This window comes from Balaenoptera borealis, assembly GCF_965194805.1.
Source record: "Balaenoptera borealis genome assembly, chromosome: 4".
NCBI classification, from domain to species: Eukaryota; Metazoa; Chordata; class Mammalia; order Artiodactyla; family Balaenopteridae; genus Balaenoptera; species Balaenoptera borealis.
In genome coordinates this window covers 14,685,745-14,712,331 of record NC_138861.1, presented here as the reverse complement: position 1 = coordinate 14,712,331, position 26,587 = coordinate 14,685,745, and the positions used below count along the sequence as shown (strand labels likewise).

At 38.3% G+C, this 26,587-nt stretch overlaps 1 protein-coding gene and 1 long non-coding RNA gene across 5 annotated transcripts in view; one reads left to right on the top strand and one right to left on the bottom strand.

Annotated features, from left to right (window-relative positions):
- The window catches only part of GRID2 (glutamate ionotropic receptor delta type subunit 2), a 1,417,069-nt gene that overhangs the window by 15,844 nt on the left and 1,374,638 nt on the right, over positions 1 to 26,587 (bottom strand). For 3 of the 4 annotated variants that reach the window (XM_082391643.1, XM_082391645.1, XM_082391644.1), the window contains exon 15: positions 21,640 to 21,880. In XM_082391643.1, coding sequence (XP_082247769.1) covers positions 21,640 to 21,880 — 241 coding nt within the window. Of the gene's footprint in view, positions 1 to 15,124; positions 18,968 to 21,639; positions 21,881 to 26,587 lie in introns of those variants that run through there. The other variant, XM_082391642.1, reaches the window with a different exon arrangement.
- LOC309628630 overlaps positions 1 to 26,587 on the top strand; it is a 130,296-nt gene that overhangs the window by 64,922 nt on the left and 38,787 nt on the right. The gene's annotated exons all lie outside the window — the stretch shown is intronic.

The window sequence follows — 26,587 nt, the reverse complement described above, 5'->3', positions numbered from 1 at the left end:
TGTTTGGGATATTGGGAATCAGCATAAGGTTTTATTTGGAAAACAATATAATTTCCATAGGAAAAAAATAGGTTAAAACAGTAGTTGTAGAAGACTATAGCTAAATTACATATAGCTTGCTTCACAATTTATCTAGAAGAGGTGGGAAAATCTGTGGAACCCGAAGCCCAGTGCTTTGAAATGCCTCATTGGAGCAGTAGATGTGGTAGTGGGTGGAGGGTGACCCGTCCGGCTGGGCACTCACAGGGAGCTCTTGTGAACCCTCCCCTCCCCTTGCTCATTCACCAAGACAACATGGGTCACAAACGGCCTTGTTGTATAGACTCTAAAATTGCATATTGCCTTTTTCTAATGTGTTTTCCTTCTAGGGCTTCAGTTTTCACCTGCAATAGGTCTACTTGGACCTGGTACCAAGAGTTGCATTGATTTCTGCTGTTTATTCGGCACTTCATTCGGCATCAAAGGTGGGGTGAAAGGAGTAGTGTAGGGTCGCCCAGCCTGATTTTTGTCCTGGGCAGGCCAAAGGTAAAAGGAGAAGAATATTGAGAGTAGCGTAAATGGGGAAGAAAATGGCCCAGTTCACAATTCTGCATCAGCCAACTTAGTTTTCGCTTTTCATCTTTGGGATGTAAGTCGGATGAGACCTAGACTTCCGAGAAGAAGATGGTTTCATGAGATCAGCAAGGTCAGCTGTTGAGGGCACTTAGAGGCGGGGATGTGTGCATCACGTAACACCACTCTCAGGAGGAACAAACATTCCCACCAAGCGCTGAGAGGTTAGAAGGAGGATTGAATTAAAATTGTTCATTTTTTTAAAAATATTTTTTTATTTTTATTTTTTAAAACAAAAGTCTTTCTTTTTCTGAAGATTTGGGCAGTAGATTGGGATTAGGACGTGTTGTACCAAATTATTGGTATCTGAAAATAATGTGGACAAAATATACTCGTTTCTTTTTATCTTTATTTTCATGCACTAAGAGAAAAACGACATACCCTATGACGACCTAGTCAATTTTTTAGAACGTACACTCTAAGTCACTGTATTTATACGTTTTAGAAATATCCTTGTAAAAAGAGTAAAAAATAAAATAACCAAAGGACTTAAATGTCGGGCTTACCTACCGCTAAAGAGAAGAATAAAGTACGTTTAAAATAATTTCTTTTTCAAAAGAGGGCTTGAGTCTTTTCACAAAACGCTGTTACTTATGGAAGAACGAGTCAATGTTAAAATCTCGACAAATGGTACCACAGCGCCACCAGCTGGCCTTGTAGAAGACAGCAGGGAGTCGCAACATGATAGAGGAGCGCAAGTTAGTGTTTTCTCTTCCCTAAAGAGCGACTGGAGAAAGAAAAAGAAGGAACTCTCTCAGTGTAGCCCTGCATTTGTCACTACTTCAGCTAACATCAAAGGTGTGTGGTGTCAGAAACTGCCTCCATCTCTTTTTATGTTTCTATTTTAATTTGAAGAATGAACGTATTTTTTAATGGCTCAAACCATAAAAAATGAAAATCTCCCTAATGTTAACAGTCTTTCTTTTCTTTTCCTTTATTGACAGAAAATAGAAAGAACTCGCCCCTTTTTTTTAAAGCATTAAAAGCCTGTAATTCAATGTTAGTTTGGTAGAGCTTCTATAAACAGGCTTACCTCCCTGATTTTCAACTTGTCTTTGGATATGGTTTTTTATAATGTTGCTGAAGCTTCTTTGAGCTCTTAAAGCTCAGAGATGTTTAAGATAAAACATATTTTAATATATAATCAGAAGAACAATTTGAACCTGAAGGCATGGTGAGATAATTTAATGCATATTTAAAAGCTTGCTTTCTTTGGAATAAAATTTTTACTTCTAAAATTTGAATGTTTTAAAAAATATATGCATTTTTAAAACTTTCTGTTGCAGTTTCACAACATTGCACACAATTTCTAAGCAGCAGAGTGGTGTATGTATTTTCATTTTGACATCTCTTGGCTTCCACAGAATTGTCTTGAAAGATTGTCTTAGCTAAGAATTGTCTTAGCTTTCACCATATTTTTGACTCTATTAGCAGGTACTTTTATTAATTAAAAGATATTATTATATTAAACAGGAATACGTGCAGAATAATAACATTGTAAGACAATTTTGAGCCTACTGTGAATGAGGAAAGGGTTTCTAGTGCTTTCCATTTAATATCAGACATTAAATTCTTTCAGGATACTATGAAGAGTGTCCTATTATTATCTTCATTTTATAGATGAGAAAATGAAACACAGAGACACTGAGTAACTTGCCTTGGGTAACACAGCTGACAAACGATGGATTTGAACCCTAGCCTTTAGACTCATTGTCTTTGATGATGACACTAACCTATTTTCTCAGGATACCAGTATTCTCAAAATATTTAAAATGTTATATACTCTTTTGTATTATTGTATTTTCTCTTTGTACAAGAACCTATTTAATGTACAAGTAATGCCTTTAAAACATTTTATTAAAAATATTTCAATAAGGTTAATGGTTAAACCACCTTTTTTGAAGTCTAACCTAAAAAACAACAATTATGTATATCTTTTTCCCCCCATGGAATCATATACCATGAGTTCAAAATAAGTGACTTGTAAATGAACTTCAGAAAATGAACATTTTGTAAACTGAAGACTGTTTTTATTTTACCTAATTTTCTTAGATTCTAAATAGTCACTTTAGATACTTATACTGAATTATCCATGCTCATTTTATTGTAGTGTATTCTAAAAAGTAATCAAGGGAAATCGCTGTTTATATTTTGATTATTTATAAGGAAACTGTTCAGTTTTTTAATATTTGTTAAAACGTTTGGAATTTTCTAAAATTCTCTAGAGGTTCAGATTCTCATATTTTACCAATTTTGGAAAGTCTGTGCATATTTAAGTTTTATATAACAATTAGCCTCCAAAAGTGCTCTTAAACTGGTCTTATTTGAATTTTTGAAAAATATAGTACAGTATGTCCCATATTATTCTAATGGGGATAGAAAAATATGGGGCTATATAGAATGTTTTACTGTAATTCCAGTCAATGTTTTATGAAGAAAATTGGAAAAATGTGACATCAAAAATATCATAAGAATGTACTTTTTTGTGCTGTATGTGGATTGGAGAACTGATTTTTACCACGATCATGTTGGGGTCACTGGGTAAGTTCCCTCTTGGTATATGAGATAGGAAGAAGCATTAGCTCAACATCAGACTAACAATTTTATGAAGTGAAATCATCACTGGAACCTTTAGCAATTTCTTTATTAAAAGCCCCTAAATGTTAGCTGGTGTGGAGCTTGGATATTGTCTTCAGTATTTCTAAGTATTTTTACATGTAAATATGGCATTACTATTTTTACTAATTTCCTATTAAGTTTCATAACAGCTAATTTAGATGAAATTCAAAAACAAACATTTAGACTAGCAATTAAGAATCATGTAATGGTTATTTACTGAAAATTTGAATTATAAACATTTTAAGTCATCTAGCATTTGCACTTTGTTGACTCAGATTTTTGCCCAGTATTACTATTATCCAGGTGTTTTAGCTATTACTTGGGAGGTAGGACGGATAGGAGGAGGAGAAAGATTGTGAAGGGAGAAAAGGTGATTTCTCTGTTCCCTAAGGACACAGATACAGAATAATACAAAGACGATTTGTTCTTCCACTGTGTGGTCAAGGAACAGTTCAATTCAGGGCACCTTGAAGGCTCAGCCTGTTTCTCTCCAGAACAACCACAAGAGGGCGGAGATGCTGATTATCTTTCAGCAGAACTGTGAGAAAACAGGTTTTGGATTTCTTTTGTGTATATGATACACCTTGTATTAGCACACTGATACTGATTTAAGTAATGCACTAGAGATTTTCCTTTTGGGCATACTTTTTTTTGACAGAATTAAGTTGCAGTATTGTTACTCTATCCAACAGGAAGCCACTAGATTAATTACCCTCAAATGTCCCTTAGATCATATAATTTGGCTACACAAAAATTTCATTGCCCATTGATTGACTTTCCATCTTCTTATCCTGAGGCTCTTATCTTTGTATCCTGAGACTTCAATTCTGAATGTTTTGGCTAAACCCAGGTTCTACATTTTCAGTGTTTTGCTGAATATATCCACCTGGATATTTCACCTTCATTTCAAATATGATATTTTAAAAACCAAATATCTCCTTTCACTCCATGTATAAAATATTCTCCCTCAGTCTACTGTTCTTCCAAATAGCCAGCTCTGAATCTGTCATGATGTTTGAGTCTTTCTTTCCTTTCTGAAGCTAAGCCAGCATTGGTAAATATGTGTGTGTATTTCCCACTTCAGCTTAAATCTCACCATGAAGGGCCTTGCTAATCTCCTGACATTCAGTCATTCAACAGTGACCCTCCTTATGCTAGACACTGTTTCAGGCACTGAGGAAAGAGCCTGCCCTCAATTTGCTTACATTCAAGCAGAAGGAGAAAGACAATACCAGGTCAGTAAATTACTTAGTGTGTTAGTACACGGCACATAGTAAACCGTACGTGCTATGAAAATGAATTGAGCCATGTAAGAGGAGATGGGACGTGTTGGAAGAAGCGGTCATAACTTTAAGTAGGATGGTTTGGGTAGGTCTCACTGACCCTAGATTTTAACCTCATAATTCTTTTTAATGTTGTGCTTTAGACAGAACCTTGTTTATCATCCTTGATCTAAGTCATCACCAATTCTATTGATTTTCTCAGAAAAATCAATGTGCTTTCATTTTCACTTGAACTGCTTTTTGTCTTGTTTAGCCTCAAGACTACAAAGCCTCCTTACCTGACTCTGTGGCAGTGAGGCCAGAAGCTTAGCAAAACTGTTTCCATGTGGCCCTGTGATAAGCCAGTGGGTTGTGAGCGGATGTGATGAGTGCTACTTCTAGAGCTGGTGCATTAAAACTCCCACAAGCCTCCGTGTTGTCTCCCTACTTGTTCTGCAAGCTGGATGCAGGAGGTCCATAGGAGGTTCCAAAGTCCTGGGGCATGAGAGCCACTGGATAGACGCAAACCCGGTCCTAAAGCACCAGATGGAAGACAACCCTCTCCTGGTCTTTATGAGTGAAAAATAATTACATTAAGCCACTGAGATTGGGGGGGAGGTATTTTTTATAGCAAGTAGCATTATTTACCCTAATTAATATGGCCTCCTTCTATACTTCTTAGACCACTGGGACACCCCATTAAGATGAACTTTTTTTTAGTAACATTGAGTCATTGCTCTGCTGTTTATTCATAATTAGGTGAAATCTGCAGCTGTGGTTAAATCCAACTCTGTCTTCCTATGGCTAAACAGAAGCTGCTGAGAATGATCAAAAAAAAAAAAAACTTACAACAGAACAGAACTTATCGTGGCCTCCAACCTCAGCTGAGCCCTCAAAGCTGTACACCTGTCCAACTGTGTTGCTCTAGCGAGCTCTCCATTCCTTATTCTTCTAAAATCTCTGACACGTGACCCTCACCATGACTTGCTTTCTCTATCTTATGAAAACTAGACTCCAACAGGGTTCTATCCTGCTATTGAACATAGACATTTACTTGCATTCACACTCATCCTTTCACCCTGTCATGCAGTTACAGTAAAATATGTATCCCTTCTCCTATTGAAAACAAATCGTGTCCTGGATCCCATTCCTTTTTGCCTTTTGAATACCCCACTTGCTACTGTACTCTCAACATTGACCTCACTCCTGGTTCCTTCCTCTTGCATTTAAATGTGTCTCTCCTGTCCTGGAAACAGACACCCTCCTTGGATCCTATTCTCTCCCCTGGGTACAGCTCCATTTTTCTCCTCTCTTTCATCCCTATATTCCTTGGAAGAACAGTGTATATGCCCTTCCACTTACTCTTCCTCCGACTGCGTTCTGGTTTCAGCCTCTCCATTCTCCTGAGCACTTTTCTTGCCAAGATTGGGAGGCCCTTCATGTTACTAATTCTATTGGATGCTTTTCCTTCTCTGAGTGGCACTTGACAATATTGGCCACTCTCTACGAAACACTGTCTTCCCATGACTTCTGAGGCTACTCTCTCTTACAGTGTTCTTCCTTGATCGTTTAGCTAGTACACTCTTCCCTCTTTTGATCAAATATTCATCTTCCTCGGGGTTCTATGCCCAGAATTTATCTTCTGCTAACTAGACCCTCTTACTCCTTGGATGATTTTGTTACATCTCACGATTTCACTTATACTAAATACTTCAAAAAATACCTTAAGCCCACACCCAGGCCCATTTCTGCCACAACTCTCTCTAGAATCTTTCCACCTCCATCTTTCCCTTCTGCTACTACCAGACACTAGGACTCTACCTTGATTGCCACTTGAGGTTCCTAACTGTTCCACCTTTCTCAGATCTTGTCCTACTCCAAAACTTTCTCCTAGGGCAGCTCGAGTGATTTTTAAAATAAGAATATGATCAGGTCACTACTCCACTCTAAACACCTTAATGGCTCCCTCGTGTTGCCCAGAATTTTATTCCTTAAAAATACAAATTCTTTAAAGTGGCTTATGAAGCATTTCAAGGCCCGCTCCCTACCTCTTCATTTTATTCTCTTGATATTCTCCCTTTCCTCTAAGTTCCAGCTCAGGCGACTTCTTTCAGTCCCTGGAACTAATCTTGCCCCCTGGCTTCAGGTCTGCGTCTATGCTGGTCACCTGGTGTAAACGACCCTGGTCTCCTCTGCCTGGTTGACTCTCAGTTTTCCTGTAGGTTTAGCTCAGAATCCCAGCAGGGGAGCTTTCCCATCCCAGCTCGGGGTTTGCAAATCACCTTGCATTTCCATTACGACAGCACTTACTGCAATTTATTGTCACTGCCTGTTAAATTGTCTGTTTTCCCCAGTAGACTGTAAACACCGTCATATTTCTAATATTCCCAGATGTTCAAAAGTGGAATAGATTGTAAACAGGATGAGACTGAAACATTAGGTCGGTAGTTGGGTTTGATGTTTATAGCTTTGTGGTCTTAAGTCCTTACTGCTCTTCATGGGCCATGTGTTGGATCTTTCTCAAATGCATCTTGTGCTTTCCTCCTCTGTGAGCTGGATTATATCTTTCCCTTTACCTAAGAATGTCTTTCTCTACTTTATATTTGTAGAAATTATACTCTTTTTGAAGCCCAGTTCCAAAACTGTCTTCTCCACCAAGACATTTAATCACCCTGTTGAGAAAAGATCTTGCCTTTTTCTGAATTCACAAAATATTCTGGACTATTTTTAAGTACATATAGTATATAATTTAAAATCGCTGTATTTCAATAAAAAGCTTTCTAGGGTAGAATCTTCTCTCCCTTCTCTGAATTTCTATAATAAGTTGTATCACTGTGATGGAACACATTATACGCTGCCTTATGTGGCAGTTACACATAGACATGACATCTCTTCATAATAGCTTTGGGAGTCTTGCATGTTTATACGTACTGCAGTACATAGCGTCTTGTCATGTATATAATGAACTCTCAGAATATAATTGTTGAATGCATCAACCAACCACCTTATCTTCTGTCTGTCTCCATAAACCCCCCCTCTTTCAAGCCAAATAGCCTCATTCCCGGTCCAATACTTGTCAAGTGTATTTTCCCATTTCATCTTTGCACATTGCTTTTACAGCCTACATTCGTATCTCTCATTGTCAAAATCCTACCTCTTTGGCTCAAATATTGCTTCTTTGTGAAGGCTGCCTTAGTGCTTCCTGCCTGAAGAGATTCTTAGCTAAGGTGCTTGGCCATGGGTTAGTGGGCCATAGAAATACCATGAAAAAATTAAATCATGGAGCTACCTGACTTGAAAAGTCACTTAGTAAGATTACCTAGTAAGGTGGGTAGGAGGGAGGTGAGCTGGAGAAGAGCAACACTTGGGAGACCTAGTGTAGTGTTTGCAGACAGAGGCTAACAAGTACTTAAACTTGTCTAGTAGCTGTAGGGCTGGAAAAAAGGGGGTCAGGTAGTGGAGCATTATATAAGCTGACTCAATAGGGGTTTGTTTTTCTCATGTTTCCACTTAAGGAATTCTAAGAAAGAGGGGAAGGAGACCGGAAAGTTCGCTGACACCATTAGCAAGGATAAAGAGGGCAAGCAAAAGGTTGGACAGGTTTGCTGGTTTTTGCACAGACTCTGGTGGAGATGCTAATTTTGCAGGGTTTTTCTTGGAATCTGTTTACGTTTTCTAGGCAACTATGCTGCATGCATTATTTATATTCATCTTTTATGAATATTTTATTTACTGCTTGAAATTTCTGTATCAAAAGTATATCAGCTAGTGAGGACCAGTTGATTTTTATGGAGCCCCATAGGGTACAAAGCCTCTTGCAGCCCTGAGGGACCAGAAAATGGCCCCCTCCCTCCCATCTCTTTGATCCCAGGAGCAGTCCGTTGTGGTGGAAGGGCATGAGTTTCTGAGTCAGAGAGATGTCGGTTTGAATTCTGGTTGGGTCACTTACTAATTGTTTGTTCTTGGCCAAATTACTTAACTTTTCAGAGTCTTAGAATTTGTTTCGTTCGTTTTGTTTTTAAACTGTTCAATTAACATCTGCAATAGCAAATTTGCAGAGATATTATGAGAATCGAGTGAAACATGTGTACGGAGCCCAGCCCTGTGCCTGGCACGTGGTCGGCATGCCCTCCCTCCCCATGGGTGCTATGCTTAGGAGAACATAAATATTGGCCCGCAAAGGATAGGAATTGTGGTACAAATTGGCAACTTAATTTTGAGATGAGCATGGATTAAGTTCCCCCGTATTTGAAATAATTCTAGCTGAAGATATATGCCATGTATTTTATTTAGTGTGATTCAGAAAATGTGCCTCTGCAAACTACCTTGAAATCCTTACACTGTGTAGATGTTTAATACAACCTGTGTACGCAATATGTGTACTGTTTCCTTTTTGAGGAAAGAAAGATTATTGTATATGTGTGTGACTGTGATTTATGGCTTATATTTTAAAAATGAGACTGGAGCAAGAGTAAGTTGCAAAGAATTATATTCTCAAACAATTTGAACAACAGGTTTTACCAGAGTTATTCTAAATTTATAAAGGCACATACTACCGATTTCTGGTTTTATATTTGATAAAAGGCATTTTTTTCCTTAGACTTGGGAAATCACCTTTGACCTCTTAAAACTGAACCATTATCATAACCTCAGTGTTGAGAGTTAAAGCTGGCAGACAACATCTGGAACAAAATTAGTCTTTTTGATGGCACCTGCTTGGTGAAAGCTCACCCTTTTTTTTTTTTTTCTTTTAAACACCCAAAAAGGATAGGATTGGTGATGAGTGTTTCACACCTAAATTTTTATTCTCTTATAGTTCACTTAACTGTGTTAGCGATGCTTTCTGAACGCTCTTGAAATAGAACTAAAAGCACACAGCAACTGTGGGAACCAAGCACAGTTGGTTCCACAAATATTTGATTTGACTTATGGTGCCAAGTACACTGGCAGGTGTTTCACATAGCAGGTGTTTGTAATGTTTGGGCTAATTTTAGTTTGTTATCTTTATAAGACAAGCCTGTATTTAGAACATTATGTTTGGATTTCTGTTCAGGTATGTCTGCTCCATGGTTGTTGTAGCCAGCCTAATGCAAGGGAACTTTGCTCCAGGTCTTTCTCTCTTTAGGACTTTGGAGATACTGGGTCTGTGTCAAGCCGCCATTATGGTATTTGAGTCCCTGTCACTGTATCATAGTTTGGCCAATTTTGGGTATTCACTGTGTGGGCAACAGGATAAATGTCATGTGAGAAAAAGGGATGAAGCTTGTTCTGTAGCATTTCAAAGAACCGATAGGGGGCAACTTTTGACACTATCCAAAGATCAACTGTAAGAAGAATAGTCTAACAATTAGGTAATTAAAATTGTTGAATGCTACAGTGGGTTGCCTCAGAAAACATCTGAGTTGAGGTCTTGGTCATCTGTCAGTCACGCGTCATTCGGAAGGTGAGGGAAATAATCACCGGAAGTCGAATATGTGAAGAGATCAAAGCAGAGTGCTCTGACTGAAGCCCAGAGGGCCGCATCCCCAGAAATCCTGAGGAAAACCCTGAGGAACCTGGGGAACACAGGTAAAAAGCCATGAACTCTGCATGATGCCTCAGGTGCCCTCCACCTGTTAAGAACCCAGCATTCAAGCTTCACATAAAGGAGAACAAACAAACAGTTCTCAATTCTATGATGTCTTCTACTTCAACCTCCCAGCTTAAGAAAAAAATGAAGATTAACAAAAGAGAAAAAATATTCTTCTGACTTCAGCGCTTTTTGGTAAATTTTATTCCACCTTTCTCGCATCTAAATTTGAAAAATCAGTCATATTTGATATATTTTTCTCTTTTATACTCTATCTTCAGTTAATCATTACGTTCTCTTGATTCTTCCTTCAAAATGTATCTACCATCTGTACCGTCCTTCCTATTTTGGGCTATCACAGAGTTCAGCTCATACCTGAACTATTGCACACGTGTTTTAATTGGTCTCTTTTCTGTTCCACTCCATGAATTACTACCAGCTTAATCTTTTTAAACCACCTCTTTAAGAGCCTGTTTTTCCTTCAGTGAAAATCTTCAGTGGCTCCCCAATGCCCACGATGGAAATCTCCAACATGCCAAGGTCGTGAGCCTCTGTGACCACCAGCTGACGGTTCAGGCGCTGAAATTCCAATGGAGGCATGGCCGGAAACCGGCACCACATGCCACTCTCCCATAGCACTCAAAATGGGGGCAAATATTTAGGCCCAAGGGAGGGTGGGAAGGTGGCAGCACTTTGATCCCAAGATTGATTTACATCTAGCTTTGTAATCAACCTGTTAGATTAGTAACAAGCATTCTACTTTGCTCAAAACATTCCAATGGTTTCCCATCTCTTGCAGAATAAAAGCCCAAATCCCCACGGCATCCTATAAAGCCTTATAAGTGGGTTCTGTGTTACCTTCTGAGCTCTCGTCCTACCCTCTCTCCCATCACTCATTCTGGTTCAGCTACACTGATTTTCCTGCCATTCTTCAAACATGCCCAGCACACTCCCACCTGAGAGCCTTTGTACTAGCTGTTCCCAAAGTCTGGAATGTTCTTTCCCCAGAGAGCAACGTGGCAAACTCCTTCACTCCCTTTAAAGCTTCAGTCAAATGTCGACTTATCAGTGAGGCCTCCCCTACCTACCTTATTTCAAATAGCAAATCCCCACTTTCACTCTGGCCTTCCTGGTCCTCCCCTTTGTTTTCCTCTACAGCACTTATCATCTAATAGATGATGTACTGTACTTATTTATCCTGCTTATTCTCTATCTCCTCCAGTTGACTGTAAATGCCATGAGGGCAGGGATTTCTGTCTTGTTTACTATTGTATCCCCAGCACCTAGAATAGTGTCTTGCACGCAGCAGAACCTCAGCGAACATATGTCGAATACATGAATGAATGAATGAATGAATGAACTGGATATAGTATAATCTCTTGAGGCCAGCCTACAGGCTTCCCACAGTCTCACCCGAGCTTTACTTCCTGATACTTCCTGACATGAAACCCACATTCAGACATCGTGGGCTACTGCTCCTCTGAACACTCTCTCCCATTCTTGTGCTTTGATTGCGCCATACCCTCCACTTGGAGGCCCTTGTGCGTTCTTCTGACCTTTCCTCTATGATTAGGCTAAATTCCTACTTACTCCCTGAAACCATCTCAAGCCAGGCAGCCTCCTTCTTCTTCTCTTCTCATAGAACATTTTCTCAATAGCACTCGTTTGACAATTAAATGTACTGTGTATCATAATATTTCACATTCTTGTCTTCTGATGTTACTTAAACCATGAGTCTTTATTCAGCTTTTCAAATGTGTATATTTTGTCTCTCCAGCTTTGGAAGCTGTCTTAGCAAAGTCCGGCTGTAAGTGAAGAGAACATGGGCAGAGCTCCAGCCCAGGGGCCCAGCCCACCACCCTGACTGACGAGCGCACCAATAGCTCAGCACCCTGGAACCCTTGCTGGCCCAGACGTGTGCCTTGGCACGCTACTTAGGAAAGCTCTGCCCTAGGTGCCTCGCTCATAGTAGGTGCTCAGGTAGTGCTAGTCAACGGACTGATTGATCTTGTGTGATTGTTTTGTTCCTAATATTCTCTCTGCAGCCTTACTAAAGTTTATATCTATGTACTAATACTCGTTTTTTAAAAAGAGACACAAAATCATTATTATGGAGTAAGAGTTAAAAACTTCATTTACCGATGATGAACAGGAAAGAATTAAAATATAATCTTTGTTGGTGACTGAGCAGTATTATAGGACTTACCATGTTAATTGGACACACCAAAAGCTTTGGAGACTACACGTGTGAGAGGTGGTTTTGTACACGTGTTGCTCAGATTATGAACAGTTATTTTTACCATGACATTTCCATGGAGAAATCAGAGTGAGCAATAAGTTTTAAAATGCTTAGCTATGCAGAATTGAATCTGGAAGGCCCAATTACATGTCTATCTTGCTGCACTGCTTATTTTTAATTTTTATTCTTAATATGTTCACTTAGAAAGAAGTATTATATTCATTAAAAACCATTAAGTGTGAATGAAAGTTCTGCATTTGCTATCTAATGTCAATTACGTCGATTAGATATATGACGCAGCTTTACTTCATCTAACAACTAATGTTCAAAGTGTTTTTTAACAACACCTGTAGAAGTATTTGAGCATATTAAGTATTAATAACTATTTTTAGAATGAAAAAGTCAAACTAGACAGCTGGGCATGTGACACCCTTATTTTCAACTTAATTTTACAGTGCTTTGATTTCTAAAAATAAGTTTTATAGCCAACTTATATAAACGGATATTAATAGAGGGCTAGCATTAACTTGAAAGTCAACTTTAATATAATTCTGAAGAGGAATTAAATATCGACTATCAGCTCCTTATTTACCTAGTATGAAATAGCTATAGGTACCCCTTGCCTCATGAAGAGGCTGTGATTCTGAAATTTTATATAACTTAAATTTTTGCAAATTGAACCTTTTTTTATTACACATTAGGATAATTCTCAAAGCCCCCCATTATGAACCTTTTGTGCAGTGAATAAGCAAACTGTAATTTGTTTATTGATGTCCAATACTGATGTTTAATTTTTTAAAAATTAAAAATAGCCAGAGATATTTTTGTTTGACTCCTAAAATTTTTCAGTAGCACCAATTTAAAAATAAAACAACTTTAAAAATTAAAGTTTGCCTCCTACTTATATTTCAAATCTTGTGGCAGGCAAAATATTTATCGAAAGCAATGTTTTCTGTCCCTTCTCTGGTTCTGACATTTTACTGTACTTTGATTTTGTGACATCTGCTTCTCCTTCTAAAGCAGCTGCTATTAAAGCTTAATTAGTTTTTAATTAAGGAAAACTAATGTTGTCTTAAAAAGTTTGTGAATTTTCTATCATATCACAGATAGTTTGAGACTTGGAACTTGCTGCCAATTCTGAGGTTGGACTGGATAGAGTTTCTCCAAAAGGAAAAAAAGGCCCTCATCCCTTACAAAGGCTAAACTACTACGTCTGCAGCACAACGTAGGTACCACGTGCAGAAGAAACAGCCAGTTTCTTGTCTCCACTAGAAGAAACTCCAGAAATAGGCAAAATCAGTCAAAAGATGACACTTGGTCCTAGATACGAAAAATTTTCTCAAATTTGAACAATTTTTGCCTTGTTACTAATATTACATGGAAACAAATGAACACTACTGAAAAAATAGAAATTAGGAAAAGCCAGGTGAGAAAGTGAGAGGCAGCTCATTCAGTCTGTTTCTATCCCCATGGTAGGCTGAATCATTAGGTGGTGTAGCTGCTCCAGGCCTCTGTGCAGCTCCATAAAATAGAGCAAAACCACGTCGTTTCTGTTCTTCTGAAAGTGTGTGTGAGTTGGAAGCTGTCCTCACGGCGGGCAGCCTGTAAAACACTTTGCTTTCATGGGGATCATAGGTCATATTGTATCCTCCGTCTTAGATGATAGGAATGGTACTAGGAGCCTTATTTGCAATACAAATAGAAGTTTATGAAAGTTGAAGAGTAGCCTGAATAAGACTTACTGTGTTTGGTCCCTTGGAAGTAAGTTCTTTGAAACCCTATAGCTCTAACCATCACAACTGCTGAGCCCTGCAGGTATAGAAAATGAGGGAACATGGTGTGTATCATTCTGACGTGGACGCCTGAGGGTAGGACTCATTCTGATGTGGGCGTATGCAGGTGTGGATGAGGAGGGGTTAGGTAGCAGTTTGCCTGTGGCTTAGGGTGATTTCCACATTTTTGAAAATTTGGCCTCATGGTCTGGCATTTTGGGAAATTTTCAGGTCTTGTTTGTGGAAGGAATCTGAATCTAAGAAGGTAGACTCAGTCAGCTCATGAGAAATACCAGGGGGGATTGGTCCAGTCAGTTGGATTGCCCAGGCCCAAAGAGGATGGCTCTGGTTTGGGGTGACTAATTCTGCCACCTCAGGAAGTCTGTGAGGTGGTCTCTGTATCCTGCATGTTGATGAGGGACAAGGAAAGGCCTGGGCAGTAAAACACATCTAGACCCATTCCCAAATATATGTCTTCATTTATGTGATGTGTAACTGCTTAGCAATGTGGCTTTACATAATAGGTTTTCAGTAAACACTAATAGAACTGAATTAAATCTATCAAATCTAAAAAGCTTTATCTCCTAATTTTTCAATGTCAGGTAAGTCATTTTCACCCAAGGGAGCTCATATATGCTACCTCTTGAGAGGGTATTTACTAAAATTTGTTGAAATGATTTTATAAAATGTCATAATTGCTAGTCATTTATTAATATCTGACCACAAGGACTGGATAAAGGATTTGTTTTTAGAAATAAAAACACTCCAGAAGGAAGCCCATTTCTAGTGAGCCCACTGTGTTTTATCAATTATCATGAGATGTGTATTTAAGGTTAAAAACCTATGTTTACCAGCACAAAAGTTATTAGCTCTGCTTTATTTATTATATTCATAATCCAGAATGTGTTTCACCTTTCCAAAATTCTGATTATAGAATATTTATAATTTGTTATCCAGTGGTGTGGCTTAGAAGGTATTATGTAGGATAAATGGATTGTCTCATCTTTTTTTTCTTTCTAATTGATGAAGCAAAGTACCATTCAGCAAAGTCTATTTTTTAAAGTATTTATTCAGTTGACAACCAATCCCAAACTGAAAGAGATGAAAAATAACATAATTGAGAAAACAACAAATTGCCTGTAGCTTGATGTGTATGAGGAAGAAAGACGCTCTTACGATTTTCTAATGTATGATGAAACCAAAGCTGTGCATAAGTTCTGAGGTGGTTGAAAGTGAAAACCAGTTCTCTTAACGATTCACCAGTGGAATAAATTCGACCTCTGACTGGAATAAACGTTCGTGCACATAAGGGGTTTGTCTTGTTCTGAAATAGCAAGGTTGGTGTAAGTGGTGAGAACCAGGGCAAACAATGGGCTAAAGGAAGTAGCGCCAGGCAAAAGCAGGACGGCCTGAATTCTGCCACTAGCTGTGACCTGACGTAGCCTGAGGTGTTCACTTTCCCATCTGTAAAAGGAGCAGTTGAATCAGATGCTCTAACTGGTCCCCCATGAGGAAGGAAGGTTCTAGAGATTTGCAGCCTAAACTTGGCGAGAGAGGAGCGGGTGGAGGTATTGTACTTGAGCCATCCCTACAATGAATTCACAACCCATTAGGACCTGCGTACATGTGACTGAAGCGTGGTAGAGTTTAAGAAAAAAAAAGACTCAGTGTCAAGTCTCAGATTGTCAAACATTTGGGCAAGTCACAGCTTCTTATCATCTTATGTTCTCTTATTTGTAAAATGAGGGAGATGATAGTCTAGATTTCTACACTTCCTCCTATCCAACATTTAAAAATCATTTTAATGGAATTATAGAAAAGCAGAAATTGTAATCTAAATTGAATATACTTTCAGATATATATTCATTGAGTGAGTTAAATGCTAGAAGAATTAAATATTGTTCAAATGCAGAAAATAACACTCTATTAGAAATAATCTTGGAGTCAGTTAATTTCCAAATTAATAGATTCAGCATGATGAATATTTCGCTAACAGCAAAGTAATTATTAATACACAATTCTAAGTTTAATAATTACCCTTAATTTTCTTTTTATAAAATGTAACAAACACTCATCCTGCTATTATTATAATGGCCACATTGTTTACATGAAACAGGATAAATCTTTCCCAAACAAGTGCTCATAGAGACATCCACAAAGGAAAACAAACGTATCGTTGGTTCAGATTGTCTCATATAGCAGAAAGGCAGCCTTTCATCGGTTTAGAACATCACTTGCTACTGTTTTTAGAGAGCCACTCATTATGGCATCGTTCTGCTAATAGAACTTAATGTGTTTTATGCTTTAATTAATTCAAGATAAATTTTTAGAAAAAGTCAGTTCTATCTGTGAGAGAGTAAGCATTTTCAAATTGTATAGTTAAGACTTCAATGGTATGAGAGCAAGTTTAGAAAACATTTTTATTAGACAAATTATTTAGACAAATTATACACAGAAAGCTCTGCCACTCATAACTGAGGCCTCCAAAAAGTGGTTTGTGTATTTGTATAATAGGCAATACATCAAAATAGGCCTATTTTAAATATTGTACATGGTTAACAGTTTGTTGATAGCTAAAATCACTGCAACATCTGGTATGTCCCTATATAGCTTGTTGAAAAGACTTTTTGTTTTAAAATCAGAGTCGTGAATTAGATCATGAATGTTACAAGGGAAAACAAGTTGTGCATGCACTTAGATACTTGTTACCCTGGAAACAAAATGGTTTTTGCATGATAAGAAATTTTTCTGCCTTACACAGTAGACAATATTTGAAGATTTAGTACAAAAACAGTGACAGGACAAGATGCTCCCCAGAACAGAATTAGCATCAAAGTATAATATACCTTAAGAATATACTTTTTAATTTCTCCTAAAGCAAATCACATAGGTTGATTCCTATACCAATCCTAGCCACGGAATGAATTAGATTAAAATAAGTGTATGGCTGCGTAAAAACACAGGATAAGTTCTTGCTTCCTACTTACCACATTTTAATTTAAGGATTACAAACAAAGTTCATTCTACATTTCCAACAGGTGAGAAGGCTACCTTAAAAAGGGTTGTGCACAAAGAGGCACTGTTTTTGTTGTTATCCTTCTATACACTTGGTACTAATGTAAAAAATACATAACTCCTCCAAGTAGAACTGAATAAAAAAAGGGGCTGAAGTTGAGAGCCCAGTATGCTTGCTGTATTTTCTTCTTTAGGATGATGTATGACAGTAATTAAGGCCACATCAATATTTCTTAAGGGCTCCCATCTCTCCCCAACTACAGCTGTATTGATTGGCTTACTGCTTTGGAAGAGAATTTATTAACCTTCAATGATCTACGTTTAAACTCGTATAGAGCTCCCCGTGCTGTGGTGAACGTGGTTGAGCTAATAGCATTTTCCATTTAGATAATTAATTAAAAGTAAAATTATCAAGGTTAGCTTTATACACTGCTGAATAACAAATGCAAAAATCTATTCAAATGAGTTACATCTAGGAACAAATGTTAAATCGCCCTGGATGTTTTAATAACAAAAGTATAAAATATTCTCTGTTGGCAAACAATGCGAGTCAGAATAACATTAAAGCAACCTGCCTTTTCTAACTGAAAAGACCCCCTACGCTATACATAGTTCCTGTATACAACACTTTTGTTTTAAACTAAAGCTCTATTAAATGAATTGCAATAGCAATGGCCTCCTTTGAATATATATACACATTATATAGGTGCATATATATGTATATATGAGATACTAATTTATTTAACACAATAGAGGCTGCTGCCATATGATAAAGTTTACTGTACATAAGAAAAAACTTTTCATACTGTACAATCACATAAAGGTCATATGCACTGTTGCAGTGCAAGAATAGTTTTAACTGTAGTCTTGACCGGCATGTTCATGGCTTTTTTTGTAATCCTACAAAATTGCATTCTCATATTGTGTGGCCTGAATGGTCTTTACATTATTCTATAAACACTGCAGGGGTTGCCTTTGGCCCACAGTTAAAGGACACTCAACAGCAGTGGAGCATTGTGTGGTTGCAGCAGAAGAATGTAAAAAGACTGAAGTTATTGCAATTATATTTTTCAAAATAGAGAAATGTGACAGAAGAGGCCTTTATGTAAAATTAATCCTGCATATACTGTTAGTATACTCAGTGCACGTTTCCTATACTTGAAGTACAGTATATGAAAAGCGGGCTAATAGGATCCTAGTATACTACCTTCTGGGGGAATAAATTGAGTAATGAAAAAAAGTGGAGAGAAATGTCCAGGAAGAGAGGGAAGAAAAGAGAGAAAGAAACAGAGGAGAGAGAGAGGAGGGAGAAGGTAGAGAGAAAGAACTAGAGTTGTTACTAATAATCCTGATTAAAAAAAAAAAATGTTACATCCATGTTAGTCCCACAATATTACAGTCGCTCCTTGCAAAGGGAGTCCTACGAAAGAAACAGTGAAGAGATTTTGTTGGATGCTCATATGGAGGTGCCTCGGTCTGGATCATTACCCAGATTGAGCCCCAGGGTAGGAGTTGGTTGATAAGGAATAGATGACATTGTTTTTATAGGACTCCTGAAAAAGCCCCCATTAGGTGCCCTGTGCCTAAAAGGGCCAGTTCGGTGCTCAGGCACGTTGCCAAAAGCGAAACCAGAGGCAGCTTTAGCTGACAGTGTACGGCTAAGAGTCTGGATCTGCTCTGGGATAAAGGTTGTTGTGGTAATATGAGTGTTCCTGAAATCACTGATTTGCTCCAGTGCTTGTCGTGTTGGCAAAGTGTCAATGTCCAGAGGGGTCAAGTCAATTGACGAGGTGGAAAACTGTTTATGGGGGCTGTCGTCATCTGTGCACAAGCTATTTACACGTCTATGGAGGTGCTCCAGGTCAATTTCCTTGTCATCCTGGAGATGAAGAAAAAGAAGATAAGGTTCTCATCAGTACTAGCTTCATGGTTAAAAAAAAAAAAAAAAGTAGTTCAGCAAACATGATGATAGGTAATGAACTGAACTTTGGGGTTTATTCATTTAACAAATATTTATTGAGCACCTAATATGAGCCAGGCACTGTGCTAGGTTCTGGGGGTACCGATGGGATTCTGAGATAAGGTTATCTATACTTCTCTTGCAATAAAAGTTCTAAAAGGAGCATATGCCACATGCAACTACAAAATATGGGAGCAGTAGATGGGTGATTGCCTTCTACAAGAGCAGAGACAGACCCAGGCAAAATTATACACATAGTAAGTGTGGTTTTGGCCACGCATCCCCTCCCCACCTCTTCTTTATGCATGCTTCCTCCTTTTTCAGGGTGTCTCATTCCAAGCTGTGTTTTTGTTCCTTTCACTACTTGCTCCTAACCTTAACTTTCCATTCTTGGAGATTAAGTGATACAATATGTTGATATGCTAGTTCACACTAAAGTGTTAGTGACTGTTAAAGTGTTATTTCTCTTTAGGCCAGAAATATGTGAGATTGTTTACAGACAGCAACATTCAACACAAGAGAATCAGTTTCTGATTGAGGGACTTCATACACTCAAGCTATCTAGTACCTGAATGAGGCAATATTGTGAGGTCAGCACGGAAACCTTTAGAGACCCCTTCAAGCCATGACGTGTGAGTGACAGCTTCAGTTTAGGGCCACGTTAATGCTAAATGGCCTCTAAATCAAAGACGCTTTGAGCTGCACTAATAGAGTCTTAGTAAGAAGGTGCTTAATGAAGAAAAAGAGTGTAAAACCTTAGATTTCCGGAGTTGAAACTAATTCGTAAATCCCTTAGGATTTTCACTAGAAGTGAGCATTAAAGCCCAATATTTGAAAAATAAAAGTGGCAGGAAAGAAAATTGTCCTTTTCATCAGTCTTATTTATCACCAAGTTCAATAAATTAAATTTATGAGGATTTAAAAATATCTATTAATCATAAGAGGAGAAAATATTTGTTCATACGATCTGGATTAGCTGCTATGAATTAGAATGGAGGATGTATTTTTTTCATTGTGCAATTATAGTGCTCCTCAGTGAAAAATATTTTGATGTGCGTCAGTTTTTTTCCTTCTCCTTTCTCATTTCAAAATCCAATAAAAATATCCATTAATGCAATATTATCACTGAGACGTTAGAGGGTTGAAAGATAAAACTTTATGGTTCCCACAGCAACTATAATATAGTCATCCATCAACAGATATAATAATGCAAAAATTTAATATCATATATAGTAATTCAAAATGTAAGGAGCTTGGGGAGTCCTTAATTTCCAGATTTTTGAGAATATGAAGCCTCGGCTATAATGTTGCATTAATGTGGTCTTTTGCATTGAATCGATGTCAGTAGAGATACCAGAAGTTTATTCCGTAAAAAAACCCACTACAATAAAACCTGATTAATTTTTAGTTTATACTCCACTAATTTAGACTGTATGATCACTCAGAGGTAGGAAGCTAAGATTTATCTTCGCTAAGTCAAGCTTTCCCTTATAAATGGTGCTGATCAATTTTGCATATAAGGTGGTAGGAAAGAATCCTCAGACAACTTTAGAAAACAATCTGTTTGAAAGAATACATTAGCATGCAATAATTCATATGCAAATGAGAAGTCATTTTTATTTGTGCTGTAAAGCAGATCCTCTCAGGATTTGCTTAGGCATCAGTTAGCCAAGGTCTAGTTACAGAAAGTTTAAAACTGTTCTTTGAAACTATCTAGAAAGTCAAATCATTCAGCAAATTCAGGTTGTTTTCGTTTCAATCTGTGAAGCTTTAGTGAATCTGATTTCATTATATAAAAAATTTTTCACCTTTTTGGTCCAATGGAAATAAGATAAATAAATCAAGTAGTTTATTTTTAACTTCAGATAGTCTCTGATAAGCACGCATTTTTTTTCTGGATGAAAATAAGGCACAGGGCACTTTAAAAGATATATGTAACTCTGAAATTATTCTTTCAAAGCCCTGGAAAAAATTTTAATATGGCCCTGGAGTTAAGCTGACTCATGAGAAAAGGAGGACTATGGAATTCTAGATGATTCCACTGTGTGGATCTGTTAAGCCTAGAGCCATTAGAGAGCTATAGAAACCTATGATCACTTCTATAGGTCTACATACAGACAGAGGGAAGCAGTCCCTGGGGGTGAAGAGAAAACTCTGATTATTTTACTGTAACACTGCACTTCTTAGGCCGAATCTCAGAGACACAAGTAATTTACCTACAAGGTAAACAACTATTTGAACTAACATGATAAGCATCTTTGTGAACTGGTCAAGGGAATCACAGCCCTTAAAAAAATCATGGACTTAAGGTCTATCCTGAGATTTGGGAGAATTTCAAGGCCCATTACGGCTCATGAAATTGTCAGTCTTTCAAACTCGATTGTCTCCTCTTCACGGATCTGGGATGTCTTAAAATGAAAATTGGTATCGGTCTTACCAATTTTTACATTTCACAAATTTGTTTTCACTCTTCATGGAAAGAGGAAACAAAGACCACTCCCGACCCATTATCCCCTTCCCCGTGATTATCCTTCCTGCAAGCACAGCCTACGTGTGGGCTCAACATGGCGCTGAAGCTTTCAGTCAAGTACCTCTTTTGATGGGACCCTGGAGCCTTTCTTCTTGTTCCACCACGTCTCCAGCATGGCTATAAAGCAGGAGAGGACGATCCCCGCAGCCAGGATACAAAAAACCCCTGCAAAGCTCTTTATGTCCAGGGCACCTCCTTTCTGCTTTGTGTCCACTGAGGAGTACAGGTCACACTGGCCATTCTTGGGCCACCATTTGTGCTTCAGGATGTCCATGTCGCCATTCTGCTGAAGCTCCAGGATCCTTGGGGTAAAAGCACACAATCATGTGTTATTACAGACATACTTATTGCCTCAGTCCACAACATATCCATTAATAACCCTGTCTCTAAAGGATGCTGGGTGTCAAGGGGAAATGAATATATAGATTAGCCTGCGGGTGGAATGAGAGGACACACAAAACATTACTGCAGTGATTCTTTAGACGGACTTGTGCCACGATGCCGTCCTCCCTCCTTTCTTACATCCCTCCCTCCCTGCTTCCCTTTTTTCTTCTCCCACCTCTTCTATTTTTTGTTTGTTTGTTTCATTCTATAATCCTAAATATCACCCTCAACCCCGGTTTCTTGCAATGTGTCTTTACAATTACATTTCAGAGGCGCTGTTTTTATGTGGTTTCAAGCTGCTGCAGTTCTGTGTTCCTTCCCTACATGCAGAACGACGCTCTGGATCTTAATGCTTTTATGGAGAACGTTTTGCTGCTTAGAGCGAGATGCTGACATAATGTCGCCCAGCATATGCTACCCACAAAGAAATTCAATTAAAAAGACTTCTATTATTTAACACAGTGTGGAAGAAAGCCTTGGGACAAGTTTGAAGTTGATAAAATACATCATTTTGGGTTTTGCACGCAACTGATCTAGTTTCCTTTTAATGCCAAAGGGGAAATAATCTTACCTTGGAGAACAAGAAGAAAAGTTGACCAGAGGCTTTCAGAAGCGGTCACATTCAAATAAGAAATACACTTCTTTTATTCACTCCCAGAGTCTGGGGGTAACTGCAAAGACTGCAGCTTTTAAAACGTATGATTTTCATAGAGGTTTTATTCTCAATTCCAAACAAGCACTCTTTGGGCTCTACCTAAGACCTGCCTCTGGCCCTCCTCCAGCCGAGCCCCTTCTCACAGAGCGAGAATGGTCAGGGCCAAGGTCATGAGCCTGTCCAGAGTGTGCACCACCCCCACGGTTCCCTAGGATTTCCTGCCCAGACAGCTCAGAGTGCCTGCCCATCCAGGACTCATAAAAGCCTATCCCTGTGTGTGATTCCTGAGAGCAGGTCTCACAGCCGTGGGCGCACACAGGTCTCCAGGGTGGGGTTTGGGGGGTGTGGACAACTTGACATGCAAGCTCAGGTGCACACACCTCTGTGTGCGAGACCCTCACTGTGTGGACAGAGCCGGAGGTGGAAGGCTGACGCCCAGTGCCACCGGGTCGGCGCAGAACTCCTAGCTGGTCACCAGTTAGAGACTCAGCCCTGGCTCCCTCGGGGTCATGAAGGTATACTTGTCAAGATAAGAGGATAGAACATATTTTACCTAACTATGTTTAGCTTGATATATAAGTTTTACAGTTACACTTGTGATATGTGGACCCATATTTGCACTCTTGCCCCGGCTCTTGGATTATTTAGGGAGAGACTGCTTAAAACTTTACAGAGGAGAACTAAGCCTATCTGGAAGGAGTAAATAACTCACTTTCAGTGATGTATTTACTTTTTTTACCTGTTTCATGTCATCCACGTGTCTATGAGTTCAATGATAATCAACATTCAACCACAGTTAAACAAGAGTAATACTAGCCCTAAGGGCTGTGATGGGGAGTTAGTCTTTATTTTTAACTTTTATTTGATATTGGAGCATAGTTCATTTACAATGTTGTGTTAGTTTCAGGTGCACAGCAAAGTGATTCAGTTATACATATGCATGGATCTATTCTTTTTCAAATTTTTTTCCTATTTTGGTTATTACAGAGTACTGAGCAGAGTTCCCTGTGCTATACAGTAGGTCCTTGTTCGTTAACTGTTTTAAATATAGCAGTGTGTACAGGTGAACCCCAAACTCCCAATCTATCCCCCCACCCCTTTCCCCCGGTAACCATAAGTTCGTCCTCTAAGTCTGTGAGTTGTTTCTGTTTTGTAAATAAGAAGTTCCTTCGTATCATTTTTTTTTTTTTTAGATTCCGCATATGAGAGAGATCATGATATTTGTCTTTCTCTTTCTGACACGTCCCTGTCATCTACCTTTGGGTATTCCCGCAGCCTCACCCCTAGCGCCCCCTGCTGGCATTCCAGGACCAACAGTGCACTGGAGCCTCCATCACAGCTTGGACGTCTTTCTCATGAAACTGATTGGTCTAAAGTTCTGTTGCTTCAGTGTGTTGTTCAAAAAGGGCAGTAAATTTGATTAACGGACTTTACTAAAATGATTATGAATATTAACAGATTACATTTCACCCTTATTCCAGCCCTATCCAGATAAAGTCATTTGCATTTCCAGAAGTGTGTTCCAAGGGACACTAGTACAGAGGGCTTCTGCAAAAAAAGGCTCCTGTGGTCATCAACTTTGAGAAACACCCTCTTGGAAATTTACAAAAAAAAGGCAGCCTATTAAAGGCTTTGAGAAGACCTGTGGAAAAGAAAATTTGTATGATTGATTCAGCATTTCCCAAATTAGTCTTTCATTCCCCTTTCCTTGTTTTCCTCCCCAAATAATATATGTTAATAACCCGTGGAGCTAAAATTTTGAGGAATACACTTGAGAAATAGTGCCTTGAGCCAAAAGGAGCAACTCCTTGTGGGCAAGTGTGGCACCATCACACACATACGTAATCAGAGCATCAAAGTCGCTTGCTTGGCTTATCCATGAATACCATTCAGATAACATTAGGAAACCAACCCTGTAGGTAATTGCCTACCTAAAGGTCTAGCTAGTCAGGGCACCACTGAATATCTTGAAAGAAAAAATATAGTCATCCCTAAAAGACAGAATTCTTAAATTTGAATTTATAGGTACATGTAAAAATAAAAGGAGACTATAGCAGCATCTTCTAAATGAGAATATATCTGGGCACAAAATGAGCTCCCAAATTTCCCTGTCCTCCTATTCCTGCCACACTATATTGGTCACTGTCTGTGGAAGTGGAAGAGTTTTTCTTCATTGCACTCATCATTTATTACTATCTGTGGCTACTTGATTAATGTCTGTTTCCCTTTCTAGAATATGTACTCATTATCTTCCATGTTTCCTAACACAGAGGAGCCACATTTTTATTGATTGAATATGCTCAATACAATTTTTGGTAAATGAACTCTACCCTCAGATTCTACTTTTTTCTTATCATTATGCTATTTTCTTATTTATTGCATTCCCTCCTATTCATCTGTTCATTCAATAAACATCTAAAGAGTGATTTCATGTAAGGCATTTCCTTGGGTACAAAATTTATGTTAAACCACAACTGTACATTCAGCCAGAATGGCCTGGGCAACACTGAAATCATTTCAATATCCTCAATTCACGCTAATTTATTCTTTCGTTAGTTCACTTATTCATTCAGGAAACGATTATTGCTTACTCTCTCTTCTCAGTCTTATCTGGTACCACTTATGATGTGTCCTTATTATTTCTACACCTGGAAAATAATTTGGTTTTAAAAATAATCATTGAAGTACACATACTCTGTGTCACCCATTTTGATTCTCATAGGAGTAAAGTGCCTTAAATGGCCAAAGGCCTTAAATGGTAAAGGGCCAAAGAATGTGTTTAACTGTAAATTTTTAGGTTCAGCAAGCTGGTGGTAGGAGTTTTTGAGGGGAAAAATAAAAGAGATTTCTCTATGTGCTTTCAAGTGTCATCACGTCACAAAGATGTCTTTATATGGTCGATCTCATGAAGCTCAGGTGATTGACCTCATCTTTGGGGATATATCAATACAAAGAAATTGGGCCATAGGATTCCTCAGTCAAGTTCTGACTGGCCCACAACAAATTCCGGGAACACAGGCTGGCATGGAATACCAGGGTTGGAAGGAAATGAAAGTGTTCTCTAAGCCCAGAATTCTGTTATAAACTTTCGTCACACAAGCTAATGCTCCCTGGAAATTCCATCAGAAAGGTCTTACTACACCCTCCTTTTTATTATATAAAAAAGCTATTTAAGGTTTAGGTAAAGAAAGTTTAGCAAAATCTAATTCACTGCCTTAAAGAATAATGGGATGAGTCCTTATAATTAATGAGATTCTTTTTTCAAAGGTTCAAAAGCCCTGGCATGTTTAAAAGAGACTTAATTGTACTTAAAGATTTGCCTTTTAATTATAAGCAACACTGGTGTGTGTGTATGTGTGTGTGTGTAACAATGCAAAAAGCATGTGTACAAAGAAAAATTTTAGTCCCATGGAATGATTGTTTTTGTTATATGTGAAATTTCCACAAGATGGCAGTCTTTGCTCATAGAGAGCAAAGTGTTAACGGTTAACCTGTGGGTTTGAAACGTGAACGTATAAACTTCTTGGTGCTGTAAACACTTTAACTATTAGAAACAAAGTTGGATATTAGACTGTGATGAACAACTGGAAGTGTAAAACCTCTTTTTGGAGTGTAGTCAGAAAAATTCCTATCATTTTACCCCAGAGTGATTATACGCTTACGGTGGAGAGTTATTACGGCGAGAATTAATGAGGCCATAAACAAAAGCATCTTTTTCATTGCTTGGCACTTAGTAGGCTACCAAAACTCAAAAGCTAGAATTATTGTTGTCAGCATGTGTGACAACCATTCTGTCTCTGGACCTGTTCTGGTACATACTTCTTAATGGAGAATTCTATTCCCAGATGAGTCAGGGAATGATTCACGATTCACTGACAAAACACTGCATTTCCTTCTTTTGTCCAGAAGTTTTAAAACATTTGTAATCGCATTGAACAGCAAAATCTAGAAGTCCATAAAAACCTAGCTT